Here is a 17,438-nt window from a genome sequence, read left to right on the forward strand (position 1 = left end):
GGACATGAGTGGGGGTAGGGGTCGGGATAGAGACAGGGTTAGGAGTAGGGTTAGCGTTAGAGGTAGGGTTTAGGATCAGGGGTAGGGTTTAGGATCAGGGGTAGGGATAGGATCAGGGGTATAGGGTTGGGATCAGGAGTAGGGATAGGATCAGGGGTATAGGGTTGGGATCAGGGGTATAGGGTTGTGATCAGGGGTAGGGTTGGGGCAGCATGCCGGACTCCACGTGCACAGTGTTCACGTGGGCAAAGCGCGGGAGAGAGAATTCTCGATAATGCGATGATCTGGAAGAACACAGTGGAGGTCGTGGATGGTGAAGGATGATCACGGTGGTTGTGGATGAACACGGTGGATGTGGATGACCACTGTGGATGAACACGGTGGGTGTGGATGAAGACGGTGTATAAGGATGAACACGGTGGATGAACACGGCGGATGTAGGTGGAGCCGGTACCGCTTTGCCAAACCGGAGTCTCAGCCGCTTTAGCATAGAGACGCAGAGTGTGAGTGCGAGTCTGAGTAATTGTGTGAGCGAATGAAAATGTGCGTGTGTGTTAGTGAGTGTGAGCGTGAGAGAGTGAATGTGTGTGCGTGTGTGTTAGTGAGTGTGAGAGAGTGAATGTGTGTGCGTGTGTGTTAGTGAGTGTGAGAGAGTGAATGTGTGTGCGTGTGTGTTAGTGAGTGTGAGAGAGTGAATGTGTGTGCGTGTGTGTTAGTGAGTGTGAGAGAGTGAATGTGCGTGCGTGTGTGTTAGTGAGTGTGAGAGAGTGAATGTGTGTGCGTGTGTGTTAGTGAGTGTGAGAGAGTGAATGTGTCAGTTGGTCAATTGGTGCCTCAGCACGAGCGCAGCATGGTGTGTGGTGTGCCTGTGACAAGTCTTTGCGAGGATGCGTGAGTGGGTGGTGTAGGTGTGAGTCTGTGTGAGTGAGTGAGTGGGTGGTGTAGGTGTGAGCCTGTGTGAGTGAGTGAGTGGGTGGTGTATGTGTGAGTCTGTGAGAGAGTAGTGTAGGTGTGAGTCTGTGTGAGTGAGTGAGTGGGTGGTGTATGTGTGAGTCTGTGAGAGAGTAGTGTAGGTGTGAGTTTGTGAGAGTGAGTGAGTGGGTGGTGTAGGTGTGAGTCTGTGTGAGTGAGTGAGTGGGTGGTGTAGGTGTGAGCCTGTGTGAGTGAGTGAGTGGGTGGTGTATGTGTGAGTCTGTGAGAGAGTAGTGTAGGTGTGAGTCTGTGAGAGTGAGTGAGTGGGTGGTGTAGGTGTGAGTCTGTGTGAGTGAGTGAGTGGGTGGTGTATGTGTGAGTCTGTGAGAGAGTAGTGTAGGTGTGAGTCTGTGAGAGTGAGTGAGTGGGTGGTGTAGGTGTGAGTCTGTGTGAGTGAGTGAGTGGGTGGTGTATGTGTGAGTCTGTGAGAGAGTAGTGTAGGTGTGAGTTTGTGAGAGTGAGTGAGAGGGTGGTGTAGGTGTGAGTCTGTGAGAGTGAGTGAGTGGGTGGGGTAGGTGTGAGTCTGTGAGAGGGTGGTGTAGGTGTGAGTCTGTGTGACTCTGTGAGAGTGACGGAGTCGGGGTGTCGCTATGAGAGTGAGACTCAGCACGGCGTGGCTATGAGTGCGAGTCGGTGAGAGAGTGCTGCGTGTGTTTGTCGTCCGAGCTGGATCGGTGTAAAGGGAGCGGCTTGTACCCCAGGAAGGGCTCACAGGAGAGAGGGGGGGGGGCTGTGGTTTTCCCACTGGGGGCTCACAAGGCGGGCGGGTGAGTGGGCGGCTTCCTGCTCACGCCGGCAGCGAGCGTGTCGCGTTGTGATGGAGCTCGTCCGCATTCACGGCCCTGGGTCAATTCCACATTCCTATGACGGGCGCCGGTCTATCGATGGAACAGCCCGACCACCGTGGACAATAAACCAACTTGATGCAGCTAATCCTGCTGTGACGGTCCCACCTGATGACGGATGACGGAGACTTGTGTTGCCTCCGAAACGTCGTGATTTTTGTTTTATTTTATTTTTTATTAATTTTGATGTTTTACCTACGTGACTTTACCGAAAAAACCTAAGAATATGAATCCTTGCAGTCACGAAAGCTTCAAATCTAGAAATAAACCAACCGCCCGTGAAGGACGAGTGAATCATGACGCCGCGTGCTCGAAGAGAGTTTGCTCAGCGTTTGATTTTACTGTCGCCAGATCTGTCCCCTGGGGTGACGGCGAATCGGGACGACTGCCCCGGGCCCCCGAACTTTTTTTTTGGGGGGGGGAGGGAGGGTGACGCGCTTCGACGTTACGCTGTCAGACGTAATACTTCCACCCCTGGGAGCAACGCGAGTTGGTCGCCCTTGAGCTCGCTTATTTGCGTCCGCTCACGGTCATCGCTAACTGCAAATATATAAGATGCTTAGTTGGCCAATTATTTCGTGACTAGTTTCACTTCACATTTTTTTTCCCTCCGTGCTCTATCGATACACACCGGTGGGCTGAAGAAGTAACTCATTGGCGTTTTGTTACCGTGACACATTATTTACTGATTGGCCGTGTTTCGGGGCGGTGGGGTTTGCGACACATTTATAATAACGCGACCTAACCCAAAAACCTTCATTATAATCGATACAGTAGTTCATGTTAATTTGAATGTTTTTTTATTGAGGGACTACGACTACGACTGTGTGCTGCTGTTGTCTTGGTGCGGACTGGAGCTGTTTTCATGCCTTTGCCCAAAGTTTGCATTTAATGTTGAACAATCGGCAAGAATGTATTTACTTATGGAATATGTAATTATATACCTAATTTATATTTAGTGACTTGCTTTCCATTTCTCTACTTTGCACTCCTATCGGTGTTTGTATTGTCACTTGCTGACCTGCCCCGACTGGACATCTGTGAAAAAGAGCTTCATAGCTCATCGGATTCCTCCTCCAATCTAAATATCCTTATTCTGAAATATATCAAACATACACTGCTGGTGAGTGGGTGGTGAGTGGATGGTGAGTGAGTGGCAAGTGGGTGGCGAGTGGGTGGCGAGTGGGTTGGAGTGAGTGGCGAGTGGGTGGTGAGTAGGTGGTGAGTGGGTGGCGAGTGAGTGGCGAGTGGGTGGCGAGTGAGTGGTGAGTGAGTCGCGAGTGGGTGGTGAGTGGGTGGTGAGTGGGTGGTGAGTGAGTCGCGAGTGGGTGGTGAGTGGGTGGTGAGTGGGTGGTGAGTGGGTGGTGAGTGAGTGGCAAGTGGGTGGCTAGTGGGTGGCGAGTGGGTTGGAGTGAGTGGCGAGTGGGTGGTGAGTAGGTGGCGAGTGGGTGGCGAGTGAGTGGCGAGTGGGTGGCGAGTGAGTGGTGAGTGGGTGGTGAGTTCCGAGTGGCGTCGCCTCACCCCGTGGAGCCACAGTCCATCCCGCGCCATGGCCGACTTCTGCAGCAGCAGCAGCTCGTCCTGCAGCAACGACGCGTTCAGCCCAAGCTGCAGAGACAAAACACGGGGGGGGGACATGGGGACACGCGGTCACAGGGACACTGGGACATGGGGACATGAGAATGAACACTGGGACACGCGGAGCCCACTGCAAATAAAAAAAATCCATCCGGGCAGGTGGAGGTTGTGGGTGGTGAGATGAGGGGGAGTGGAGGAGGGATGGGGGGCCGAACCTGGGTCGGCTCCCCCAGCAGATTGAGCAGCGGCACGGCGTAATCGTCCACACCCGGGGAGAGTGAGCCCTGCAAGCGGGCGGGCTGGGGGCACCATCAACATCATCATCATCGTCAATAACATCTTCATCAGCAACATCATCATCGTCGTCAACAACATCTTCATCAGCAACATCATCATCATCGTCAATAACATCTTCATCAGCAACATCAACATCATCGTCAATAACATCTTCATCAGCAACATCATCATCGTCGTCAACAACAACGTAGGAGGTGAAACGATGTAACGATTTGCATGTCTGGTGCCGCTTGGTTACATTCCTCAGCATCTCAAATCACCTCACGTCATTGCTCTGCGGCAGTCTAGCCTAGGACCCCCCCCCCCCCTCCCCAAGTGGGCAGCCGTCACTACTTGGGGCGTTGGCAGAACCCGCCGCTGAGTGACTACACCGGGGTTTTTTTGGTTGTCACCGATTAAGTCATTTTTTTGGGTGGGCAAGGTTAGTGGAAGAGTTACCCAGGAACGGTCCCCGTGAGAGGGGGTAGGCGTTGGGACAGTGACGGACTGGGACTAAAAACATGCCCAGGAATTTTTAAAACACACCGGGCCAAAATTGGGGAGCTACGGAGTACCTGCTCGACGTTGCGATGTGACGAACTGTTTGGCGTCATTCTGCCGTGCGATCTCATGGGCCCATATGGGGGCTGTGTCCAAAAGAACGGGGGCCCGGTGAGGAATAATCTTTGGGGCTCCCGAATATTCGGGGACTCGATGCCAACAGAGATCGCGAATAGGTAACGGAGCGTACACATTAGAGGTAATACAATATTTTTATTCAAATAGTTTTTGCTACTCTGATCACATTTGCGATTTGCCCACACAGACCGGCCCACCGGCTCTAGGAATGGATCGGCCCTATGGCCAGTCCGGGCCTGAGTAGAGATACGCTGCGAGGGGGGGGGGGGTACAGGCTGTTCGCACCTTTGGGGGGCCGGGGTCAACCCCGCAGGGCATGCGCCACGGCCCCTTCACGCGTGGCTCCCCCTGGGCGTTCTCCTCCTCGCGGATCTCCCTGGGACACGGGGAGGGGGAGGGGGGGCTCAGTGCGTGGAGGTGCCCGCGTGCGTGTTCCAGCTGGGGTGCATGGTTGAGCTGCTGGGTGTGGTGGTGGTGGTGGTGCCAGTATGCGTGGTTGAGCTGGTGTGCAAAGTGGTGATCGAGGTGTGGTGGTGGTGATAACGCTGGTGTGTGCGGCGGTGGTAATGGTGGTGGTGGCGGCGGCTAACTGGAGCTTCCGCTTGAGCTCGGAGAAGGGCGGCCGCGCCGTGGGGTCGCGCGCCCAGCAGCGCCCCATCAGCCGGTAGAGTTTGGGGGGGCAGCCGGAGGGCAGAGGCAGCCGCTCGCCCTTCTCCAGCCGCCCCAGGACCTCATCGTTCCGCACCGCGGGGAACGGCTTCGCTCCCCGGCACAGGATCTCCCACGTGCACACGCCTGGTGAGCGTGGGGGCAGGAGGGGGGGGGGGGCAGGAGGGGGGATCAACCAGCGCCTTAGTCTGGCTCCACGAGCCTCGTCTTCGCCAGTGTTGCCGTGATATCATTTCTCACGGTGTGATACCGTAACAAATCACAATAGTAATATAACAATGGCATGGTTCAATCTTGACTTAAAGCTTTCGTGACTGCAGGAATTCATATTCTTTGGGTCTTTCGGTTAAATTCCCCACAATAATACAGCCATCTCGCTCGCCGAGCTCGACGTTGCTGCTCTGCGATCTTCCCTTTACATTCTAATCTCTCACAGTAACACAGCCACCTCCGCGCCCTCGGGGAGGCCGCTCTCCGATCTTACATTAACACGTTAATTTCTCACATTAACATCACTAGCCCCGCTCACTTCGTTTATGACCCTTGGGCTACAGTGCTACACCCATCTTAAACCTTTAAAACAGTCTGCCTCAGCAGCTATCCCCCTCTTTTTTCTTCCTGATGACGAACGCTTGTGTTGCGATCGGAACGTAGTTTTTGGTTATTTTCTTTGAACCTATCTACGTGACTTTACCGAAAGATCCAAAGAAAATGGCATGGTTACTATTCTATTTTACGAGGTAAGGTCCACTGAGTGATGAAGCTCTTTTTTGCAGAAGCGACCTGGCTATCACAAATGATAGCCCAATGAAGTGGCTTATCACGTGGACATTTTTAGCAGCCAAATCGTCTAAACGCGTGTTGTTGATTCTAAACGTGGGGTGGAAAAATCCACGCGACCACGGGGAGGGAGAGAGAGACACGCAAACTCCAAATATACAACATGCGTCAGGGTCGGGATCAAACCCACGACTTCCTGTGTACCAGGCGAGGTAGTTAACATCTCTTAGCCACCGTGATGATGATGAGAGAGAGACACACACAGACTCCAAATATACAACAGGCGTCAGGGTCGGGGTCGAACCCACGACCTCCTGTATACCAGGCGAGGTAGTTAACATCTCGCCGCCGCGGCACCATTGCCGTTCATTCAAATAGCATCTCTCAAAGTCGCACAGGAACCCGCAGGAGGCACGAGCGGGAGGGCAGCAGCGGCAGCAGCCGCCAGGTGGCGAGTCGGTGCTACCAACAATTGCCCAAGCTTTGCGGTTTCTAGATGTGCGTTGAACTTCTTTCGCACCGTACACAGCCAACCGTGCTCATCGGAGGTGTTGGCGACCGATCAGTGAGTGTTCGTAGCACGTGACGATGTGCCGATTGTCGTGATGTACGATCGTTGACGGAGTTTGGCCCAAACGTCCAAATACAGGACCGCAGAGCCTGGGCAATCGTTGGTTAGCACCGGTTCCGGCTGCTTACCCCCCGGCCGCCTCGTCTGTGGTTTCCTGTGCACCCCTTGCGGAAACTGCGCGCGTTACACATTCCACGGCGCGTCGAGATGCAGTTCGCGTGAATTGCATTCAATAAATAAATGATCAAAAGAATAGTTTACTTTAACAATCGTTATAATGTAGTGCATGCACAGGACACATGGACACTCCGCACGGCCCACGTGTGGCTCTGTTGCCCAACGTCACCGGGTTATTCTCTCGCCCAGCGACGACGGCACCCCCCCCCACTCCTTTCTCCCCCCCCCCCACTATTTCTAAATTCTCCCTCCCCACCATCCCCCCCGCCCCCGCCTCTAACCATAACCTCACTTCCCCATTTCCTCCTTGCATTGGCTCTCCATCTCAAAGCTCACACCTCGCCCCAAAGACAAAGATCCCCGTATAGCCTTAAAAGACTGCTGGGGCAAGTGTCGTTAGCGAGCACCTATGAAGGCCGGCACGGCACACGAGGGGGTGGGTGGGTGGCCAGCACCAGATACTCATTTGAGGCCGAGTCAACCTAGGGGAAGCCCTGGACCGGTTTTGATAATCATCGCTGGCGTTCTTGGCCGTGAGCGCGCGAGTCAAACTCGGGTCGCCGGGAGTCGTAGCCGCAGCGCGCTAACCGCTGCGCCACCGCTCCGCCTACACCTCTCCCCAGGCCGGAAGCCTCCTGGACTCGACGCCTCAGCAGTCGGAGCTCACACGAGACCCAAGCAGCTCGCTCGTCTCGTGGTGGGCGGTGTGCTCGCAGCACGGCGCAGACACGCAAATTTACGAACTCGCTGCGAGCGCTTAGCGATTCTGCGAGTCTATAGAGCTCCGCGCGTGCGAGTCGACGCGTCTCACTATGCCAGCCCACGCAGTCCCTGTATGTATGTACCGTATGTTGGACTTCTTTCGCACCGTACGTAGCCAACCGTGCAAATCGAAGGTGCAGGGGAAGGACAACAAACTAAACACAAAAGGCAGTTCTAACGAAATGAGTTTTCAATCTAGATAATGATTTAAAAGTGCATCGCTCCCGGTGGCTTCCTCATATCGGAAGGAAGAGCGTTCCAGACGGCCGCAGAAGTGCATCTGAATGTGCGCGATGCGGTTGGCCATCTCTGTGCGATGGCTATCCAATATCTACTACTGTCGTGAATCTCTGACCTCCAGAAATGTAACGGAGACATCGAGGCCAACCCAGCGCACATCAACTGAAGCCAATTTCATCTTCTTGGTTCTTTCGGTAAAGTCACGTAGAAGGGAAATAATAAAATAATAAAAATAAAACATAATACATTAATTCTCACGACGTTTCGGCCACAACGCAAGCAGCCATCCTCAGCTGAAGACCAGGTCTGTCGGGAAGACAGCGTCTGAAGCCAATTTCCCGGCTACCTGACTTTGACACGGACTTTCAGGTTGCCCTTCATCCAGACAGACGGGAGAAAAGAGAGACCTTGCTCCCCTCCACACACCCTTCCAGCCTCCCTCCCTCCCTCTCCCCCAACCGGGGGCCCCTCCTTGCCCTCGTACCGAACATCCACACGTCGCTGGCTGACGTGTACTTGCAGAAGCTGATGGACTCGGGTGCCATCCACCTGATGGGGAGTTTGCTTTTACTGGCGGCTGAGAGGGAGAGGTGGGGAGGGAGACGTGGGGGGGGGGAGGTGGGGGGAGAAGTGGGGAGGGAGACGTGGGGGGGGGGAGAGGTGGGGAGAGACATTAACATCTCGACGCAGCGGCGCCCTCTCAGCTGCCAGTCGTGGGAGGATGATTATTGATTGTTGTTGCTGAGAAATCCCCGTTGGTAGGGAGAGTGATGTCAGAATCAGAATCTTTCAGAATCAGAATCTTCATTTAGACTGGAGGAATCCGATGGCTCCTTTTCACGGCTACCAAACACACCAACCCGCAACGCCTCAAGGAAATTAAAATATGTCGGGGATAAGTTGGACGTGTGACGTACCCCCAAACTCTCCTGCACGCGTTACAACATTATCGGTGAGCCGGGAACCAAATATATTGTCTTAGTTGAATTAAAGAACCGTTATATGGTACATAATGCGTTTACTAAATATATACCGTATATGTTTTATGTGGTGTATGATGTGTATCATCGATGCAATATATAGTATATCACGTGGACATTAGTATATTGCTATGTACATTAGTATTTTGTGTATCATATGGACATATAGTATTTTACGGGAACGCTGACTTCAATAGGGTACCGTGGAATAGAAATATCTGTGGATGAACACTTTATTCAAGCACTTTAACACCTCAGCTCCCCCTCACCGTCCCACCCTCACACTGCGGTAGTACTCGCTGTCCACCTCACCATGCCACCCCTCACCTCGTCCTCACCCCCCCCCCCACCATGCCACCCGCTCACCTCGTCCTCACCCCCCCCTCACCATGCCACCCGCTCACCTCGTCCTCACCCCCCTCCCCTCACCTCGTCCTCACCCCCCCCCTCACCATGCCACCCCTCACCTCGTCCTCACCCCCCCCCTCACCATGCCACCCCTCACCTCGTCCTCACCCCCCCCCCCCCCCCACCATGCCACCCGCTCACCTCGTCCTCACCCCCCCCCCTCACCTCGTCCTCACCCCCCCCCCTCACCTCGTCCTCACCCCCCCCCCTCACCATGCCACCCGCTCACCTCGTCCTCACCCCCCCCCTCACCTCGTCCTCACCCCCCCCCTCACCATGCCACCCCTCACCTCGTCCTCACCCCCCCCCCCCCCACCATGCCACCCGCTCACCTCGTCCTCACCCCCCCCCCTCACCTCGTCCTCACCCCCCCCCCCTCACCATGCCACCCGCTCACCTCGTCCTCACCCCCCCCCCCCACCATGCCACCCGCTCACCTCGTCCTCACCCCCCCCCCCTCACCTCGTCCTCACCCCCCCCCCCCCCCTCACCATGCCACCCCTCACCTCGGTAGTACTCGCTGTCCCCCATGCTCCGGGAGAGGCCGAAGTCCCCGAGCTTCACGCAGTCGCGCGCTGCCACCAGCACGTTCCTCGCCGCCACGTCTCTGCGTGGGGTCACGGGGTCACGAGGTGACGGGGTCACGGGGGTCGTGGGGTCACGGTGGGGCGGGCGGGGGGGTCACGCAAGCGATCGTGCGCGTGAGGTCACACGGCGTCACGCGGAGTTACGAGAAACGCCAGGGGGTCATGGGGATAACGGGGTCATGGTTGAGACACGGGGGTCACAAGGTCACAGGGTACGTGCAGGAGGGTGTTCGTGACGTGCACCCGCCTATCACCACCTCCACCTGCTTACTCAATCGTGCACCACCTCATCTATATGCTCACCTGTGCACTCGCCTGTGCACCATCTCACCTGTACACTCACCCATGCACCACACTACCTATGCTCTCAGCTGCACACTACAAAGGCCCACGTAAAAACAGATTTGTCCAAAAAAAAACATCTCAAGAATCACCCTGCTGCAGAACCTTGCAGGGACAACCTGAGGCACCTGAGCTGATGTGCTGCCATCTGCCGCCCTCTCAGTGATCTATTCTGTGACAAAGTAGATCAGCTGCACTCCAATTGCACGACAAGCCTGGTCCAGGAGCTCATGCACAACACTGCCAGATGCACAATCAGATAACGCGATGCGCATCAACAACGGAACCCTAACACCGATCCCCTGGCTCCCTATTCTGGCGAACATTCTGCCACCAAATAGCCGCAGAGTTCATCGCGCAAACTGCAAGTCAGTCTACACGTTGTTTTATTGCCAAAACAAACCGCCTACCCACAGTGCCGGATTAAGCTGGTGCGGGGCCTGTAGCATATGTTATAAAGGGGTCCTAAATATGAAAACACTAATTTTTAACTCGCATAATAAAGTAATTGTATTTTTTTATTTGCTATACAGCCAGATAATACGACAAATCACTAACCTTAAACACCCAGTCGTTCGTAAAAGTTGAAGGCGGTATAGTACTATAGTAGTAGAGCAAGTGCAGAATCACCGAACCGGAATTGATAGCTTGAAAACATTTCGCGCGGGCCCTTGAAAGTGCGGAGCCCGTAGCATATGTAGCTTCTTTTGCTACTGGAATTATCTGGCACTACCTACCCACCATCAACCAAGACCTCCCACCTCGCCACCGATCCCACTTCTGGGATCACGCTGCAGCTGCTGTCACCGTCATCCTAGAATCTCACCCAGATCCGTAAGAACGCTGCTAGCGTTCTCACAGAGTGGAACAACGCGGTCGTCCAAAATAATGAACACCTCCTCCTTATTCGAGAACCAAACATCCCACACCTCCTGATTCTGACCATTCCTCCTCGAAGACACTGGTTGGTGGAATCATCAATGCCATCAGAACATCAGCACACGACGATGTGCAAACATCTACTCCATAAAATGTATTATTATATTATTTTATTTTTATTTTATTTTACCTTTATTAATTTAAATTTTAAAAAAATGTTACCTTCTTGACTTTACCGAAAAAACCTAAGAATATTAATCCTTGCAGTCACGAAAGCTTCAAATCTAGAATTAATGTAAATTTTAAGACCAGTAGTGCGATTGTGGCCATGCAACTCAAAGTATGGACCGTAGAGTTAATCACTGCAGTCCACGTTCCTTCAGTGAAGAAGGACCAGCACTCACTCCATCTACCGAAGCCCTCTCGTCGTGGATAGCAGATCTGGGACATTGGCATTCAGCGTCTAAACGTATTGCTGCCAGACGCAGCAACGACAACAACAACGACAACAGCGACAACGACGAACCGTAAACCCACCTGTGCACCACCTTGCGGCTCTCCAGGTACGAGAGCGCCGTGCTGATCTGGCAGACGAAGGAAAGCAGCAGGTCTTGCTCCAGCTCCAGACAATTGGTCTGCAGGTACTTGCGTAGCTGGGAGCACGCACACCACCATCGACACCATCACCACCATCACCACCACCATCACCACCACCATCACCACCACCACCACCATCCCCACCACCATCCCCACCACCATCACCACCACCATCACCACCATCACCACCACCATCACCACCATCACCATCACCACCATCACCATCACCACCACCATCATCACCACCACCAACATCAATGACAAGAATACAAAGATCCCCCGTGTAGCCTTGCCAAACTGTTGGGGCAAGTGCTGTTAGCGAGCACCTATGAAGGCCGGAGCGGCACACGAGGCGGTGGGTGGCCAGCACCACGCCCGGCCGCCTTTGTCTCCCCAGTGGCGATGCTTACACACCGCACCAATTACTCATTTGAGGCTGAGTCGACCTAGGGGAGGCCCAGGACCGGTTCAGATAAATCGTCGCCGGTGATGGTCGTGAGCGGGAATCGAGCCCGGGTCACCAGGTTCGCAGCGCATCGTGCTGACCGCTACACCACCGCTCCCCGCCACCATCACCACCACCATCACCACCATCACCACCACCATCACCACCACCTCACCCCCCCTTCACCGCTCCCATCGCCCGCCGGCCGCCTCACCTCCCCGTAGAGGCAGAGCTCCATGAGGAGGCTTTGTGGCTCTCCCTCGGCGATGACGCCCACGAAGCGGACGATGTGAGGGTGGTCAAACTCCTGCATCGTGTCTGCGGAGAGCGCGGCGCGTTAAATACATCAAAGCTGAGCTCAGAAACACGCTCACAACCCATAGCTCATCACAATACTCACCAAAATGTTCATTACCTAGCCACCATACGCATGAACTTACCTCAGCATAATACCTCACCGACTTACCTCACCACCTTACTGATTACCTCACCACTAAACTCATTACCTCACCACCACACTCTCCACCATGCCGCCATTCTCGCGACCATATTCACCATCGTAACTCAACCACTATCCCTCACCAGTCACAGCGTTCAAAACAACTGGTGGCGATGATGAAGACGATGAATAAATAAATACAAACTATGATAAATTGCTGATGCTAATTTGCTAATGAGTTGTGGATGAAGATGTATTGTTGGTGATGAGGATGTTCACAACGACGATGACGATGATCTTGTTGTTGGCGATGTGCTCGTCAATGATGATGATGATGTGAATGGATGTGATGTTGACGTACAGGCCTCCTGGAGGAATGCCTTGGACACAGTGGGATCCTTGCAAGTCTTCACGGCCACAGGCACCTCCACACCGTCCTGCGGGATCAAGACGCAGACAAAGATGCTCCCAGTACCCTACAAAGGGCAGCACAGGGCATGGTGCTGTTGCAAGCAGCATGTCTTCCCCGTCCGCCTTTGTCTCCACAGTGGTGATGTCTACACACTGTGCCAGGTATACTCATTTAAGGCTGAGTCGACCTAGGGGAGCCCCAATACCGGTTCAGACTAATCACCAACGGATGTGAGCCGTGGCCTGGGATTCGAACTGGGGCACCACGTGCAGTCAGATGGTCGAATGGATAGAGGGGTCGCCAGGAACAGAGACAGAAACACAGCCACAGAAATGCAGAGTTAGCGAGTCATGCAGATGGAGAGACACAGCGAGGGAGGTACATGGAGAGTGGGAGACGGATGGTCAGATCGTCAGACAAACGGAGAGATACAGATGCATCGAGTCACCGAGATGTCGGGGATTTAGGATGGGCTCTGCTGGGCTAGCATGGGCTATGTCTGTACGTCGAACTTCTTTCCCACCGTACTAATCGGATGTGCGGAGATAGACCTCGTGTCCCTGGGTCATCACGTCTCGATGTCCTCCCTGAGCCGGTGTCTGTAAGACCCCGCTGTGCCCCCCCCCCCATGAGCCCGCGACCCCTGGGGGGCCTCTGGGGGTCCCCGTGGCCTGACCTGGTCGGTGTAGACCCCGCGGTGCACGTCCCCGAATTGTCCCTCCCCGAGGCACTCGGAGACGCGGACGCTGGCGCGCGCCACCTCGCCTCGGCGCACTTTGGGTGACACGGGTAGGGGGGGTGGGGGGGGGGGCACGACGTGAGGTGGTGGGCGAGGTGGTGTGTGGTGTGTGAGGTGGTGTGTGGTGGGTGAGGTGGTGGGTGAGGTGGTGTGTGGTGGGTGAGGTGGTGGGCGAGGTGGTGTGTGGTGGGTGAGGTGGTGTGTGGTGTGTGAGGTGGTGTGTGGTGGGTGGTGGATGAGATGGTGTGTGGTGGGCGAGGTGGTGGGCGAGGTGGTGTGTGGTGGGCGAGGTGGTGTGTGGTGGGCGATGTGGTATGTGGTGGGTGGCGCGCGGCGCACGTGGCGTTCACAGTGCATGGGGTGCGGGGTGTGCGTTGCGAGTGGTGGTCAGGTCCACGGGGTGTGGAGCGCGTGGAGTTACGTGGTGTGTGCAGTGCGTGATTGCGTGGGATGTGCAATGCATGGTTCGTGGTGTGTTCAATGCTTGAGGTGTGCAGTGCATGGTGCGTGGTATGTGCAGTGTGTGGTGTGTGAGTGCGTGGTGTGTGCAGTGCGTGGTGTGTGAGTGCGTGGTGTGTGCAGTGTGTGGTGTGTGAGTGCGTGGTTCGTGGTGTGAGTGCGTGGTGCGTGTAGAGGGCGCGCACCAGGCAGGCAGCAGTACGTGTTGTCATCGTCCGGGATCTCGGCGTAGTCGTCGGCGTCTGTACGAGGGCAGCCACGCATCGTCACGGGTACAAAGACAAAGATCCCCCGTATAGCCTTACAATACTTTAGGGCCAAGTGCCGTTTGCGAGCACCTCGTGCACACAAACACACGCAGAAATACACACACACACACACTCTGACAAATACTCAAAAACACTCACACAGACGGGCTGATTGGGACAGGCACTCCAGACACAATCGCACACCGAGAAATGCGCACACACAGACACTCTCACAGGCACCGACTCGCTCACACAGATTCACTCACTCACACACGGACACACCCGCAGACAATGACGCGCACAGATTCACTCACTCACACACGGACACACCCGCAGACAATGACGCTCACAGATTCACTGACTCACTCACTCACGGACACATCCGCAGACAATGACGCTCACAGATTCACTCACTCACTCACACACCCGCAGACAATGACGCTCACAGATTCACTCACTCACACACGGACACACCGGCAGACAATGACGCTCACAGATTCACTCACTCACTCACTCACACACCCGCAGACAATGACGCTCACAGATTCACTCACTCACTCACACACGGACACACCCGCAGACAATGACGCTCACAGATTCACTCACTCACTCACACACCCGCAGACAATGACGCTCACAGCTTCACTCACTCACTCACACACGGACACACCCGCAGACAATGACGCTCACAGATTCACTCACTCACACACGGACACATCCGCAGACAATGACGCGCACAGATTCACTCACTCACTCACTCACACACCCGCAGACAATGACGCTCTCAGATTCACTCACTCACACACGGACACACCCGCAGACAATGACGCGCACACAGATTCACTCACTCACACACGGACACACCCGCAGACAATGACGCTCACAGATTCACTCACTCACACACGGACACACCCGCAGACAGTGACGCACACAGATTCACTCACTCACTCACGGACACACCCGCAGACAATGACGCGCACACAGATTCACTCACTCACACACGGACACACCCGCAGACAATGACGCGCACACAGATTCACTCACTCACACACGGACACACCCGCAGACAGTGACGCACACAGATTCACTCACTCACACACGGACACACCCGCAGACAATGACGCGCTCACAGATTCACTCACTCACACACGGACACACCCGCAGACAGTGACGCACACAGATTCACTCACTCACACACGGACACACCCGCAGACAATGACGCTCTCAGATTCACTCACTCACACACGGACACACCCGCAGACAATGACGCGCACACAGAGAGTGGCACAAGCCACGTGCAGGGGATCGACACCGGTACACTCCCAACACCGCCCCGCCCCCACCCCCATTTGGCTCTCATGACCCACTCCCCCAAACATTAGGGTTCGACTCCTGGTCTGGGGGTGAGCTCCTAGACTGTGCACTAGGTTACTGGGCTCGCATGGGCTATGCATGTACGTTGGGACTTCTTTCGCGCCGTACGTAGCCAACCGTGCTAATCGAAGAGGCTCGCTTGGGTTGAGAGGCTAGCGTTTGTTGAGAAGCTAGTGTGTTTAACACGTAGGCGTTCGCGACCAATATTGTTCATATTGCCCGATGATGCTGGATGCAATTACCAGCGAAACGTCGTACTCAAATTGTAAATGTTGTGGTTTCACGCTTCAACACACCGGTGGGCTAAAGCAGTGAACTATTTGTCTTTTGTCAACGTGACACTTTTTTTACTGATTGGCCGTGTCAGGTGGTGGAGGGTTACGACACATTTATAAATAACGCGATCTAAACCCAAAAATCGTTGATTATGAAGCTAGTGTGGTCTAAATTTCGATTTAAAGCTTTCCTGACTGCAGGGATTCATCTTCTTGGTTCTTTCGGTAAAGTCACGTAGAAGGGAAATAATAAAATAATACAAATAAAACATAATAAAATAATTCTCACGACGTTTCGGCCACAAAGGAAGCAGCCGTCCTCAGGTGAAGACCAGGTCTGTCGGGGAGACAGCCGCTGTCTTCCCGACAGACCTGGTCTTCACCTGAGGACGGCTGCTTGCGTTGTGGCCGAAACGTCGTGAGAATTATTTTATTAGTGTGGTCTAGCTTGGGTTGAGAGGTGAGCATGGGTTGAGAGGGTAGCATGGGTTAACATGGGTTGAGAGGCTAGTGTGAGCTAGCATGGTTTGAGAACGTGGGTTTCATTTGGGCTGTGCTGGGCTAGCAGGGTGGTGGAGCGGCCCGGGTTGGCGTGTGACCGGGCCAAGCAGGAAGCCGAGTGAGAGGATGGCGAGGATGTGGGAGAGGGAAGGGAAGTGAGGCTTGCCCTGCGGTCTCTCTCTCTCTGTCCCCACACTCAACCCAGTGTGCCATGCGTACACAGTACGTACACACACAGTACATACACACACACAGTACACACACAGTACATACACACAGTACACACACAGTACATACACACACACAGTAAACACACAGTACATACACACAGTACATACACACAGTACATACACACAGTACACACACAGTACATACACACACACAGTACATACACAGTACGTACACACAGTACATACACACACACAGTACACACACAGTACGTGCACACACAGTACACACACAGCACATATACACACACAGTACATACACACACAGTACATACACATAGTACATACACACAGTACACACACAGTACGTACACACACAGTACATACATACAGTACATACACACATAGTACATACACACAGTACACACACAGTACGTACACACACAGTACATACATACAGTACATACACACATAGTACATACACACACAGTACACACACAGTACGTACACACACAGTACATACATACAGTACATACACACATAGTACATACACACACAGTACACACACAGTACATACACACAGTACATACACACACAGTACATACACCATACATACACACAGCACAATCAGTACCCACACAGCACTCTTATTTAATCAGAATAATAATAAAGTCGAACAAGACACCGAAATTATTGGCAAAAATGTTTACATTTGTTGCTCCGGAGATAAAGGGAGGCGTGGGAGCGAACACAAAATTAAAATCGATTCGGTTAACCGGTTCACCGTGGTGGAGTTTACACTTCGTTGGTGCTGTCTGGGCGGGCTGTGACTCACCCCTACAAACACTCGCCCCTAAAAACACTCACCACTACAAACACTCGCCCCTAAAAACACTCACCCCTACAAACACTCGCCCCTAAAAACACTACAAACACTCGCCCCTACAAACGCTCGCCCTGGTCCTGTTGATGCAGCTGCACGCCACAACTCGGAGCACTCCATGTCAAAATTGCATCTCGCATCTCAAAAAATGCGCATCGTTCAGTCAGTCATCGGCCCTCCGCTAGCGACTCGCA

At 54.0% G+C, this 17,438-nt stretch overlaps 1 protein-coding gene across 1 annotated transcript in view; it reads right to left on the minus strand.

Annotated features, from left to right (window-relative positions):
* LOC144931356 (focal adhesion kinase 1-like) overlaps window positions 1-17,438 on the minus strand; it is a 36,032-nt gene that overhangs the window by 8,017 nt on the left and 10,577 nt on the right. Inside the window, exons 12-22 of the mRNA XM_078855160.1 lie at window positions 13,982-14,038; window positions 13,275-13,372; window positions 12,548-12,623; window positions 11,962-12,065; window positions 11,243-11,358; window positions 9,404-9,504; window positions 7,994-8,086; window positions 4,901-5,105; window positions 4,596-4,686; window positions 3,611-3,694; window positions 3,339-3,425 (exon numbers count right to left, since the gene is read on the minus strand). Coding sequence (XP_078711286.1) covers window positions 3,339-3,425; window positions 3,611-3,694; window positions 4,596-4,686; window positions 4,901-5,105; window positions 7,994-8,086; window positions 9,404-9,504; window positions 11,243-11,358; window positions 11,962-12,065; window positions 12,548-12,623; window positions 13,275-13,372; window positions 13,982-14,038 — 1,112 coding nt within the window. The remainder of the gene's footprint in view (window positions 1-3,338; window positions 3,426-3,610; window positions 3,695-4,595; window positions 4,687-4,900; window positions 5,106-7,993; window positions 8,087-9,403; window positions 9,505-11,242; window positions 11,359-11,961; window positions 12,066-12,547; window positions 12,624-13,274; window positions 13,373-13,981; window positions 14,039-17,438) is intronic.

This window comes from Lampetra fluviatilis, chromosome 4, assembly GCF_964198595.1.
Source record: "Lampetra fluviatilis chromosome 4, kcLamFluv1.1, whole genome shotgun sequence".
Taxonomy (NCBI): domain Eukaryota; kingdom Metazoa; phylum Chordata; class Hyperoartia; order Petromyzontiformes; family Petromyzontidae; genus Lampetra; species Lampetra fluviatilis.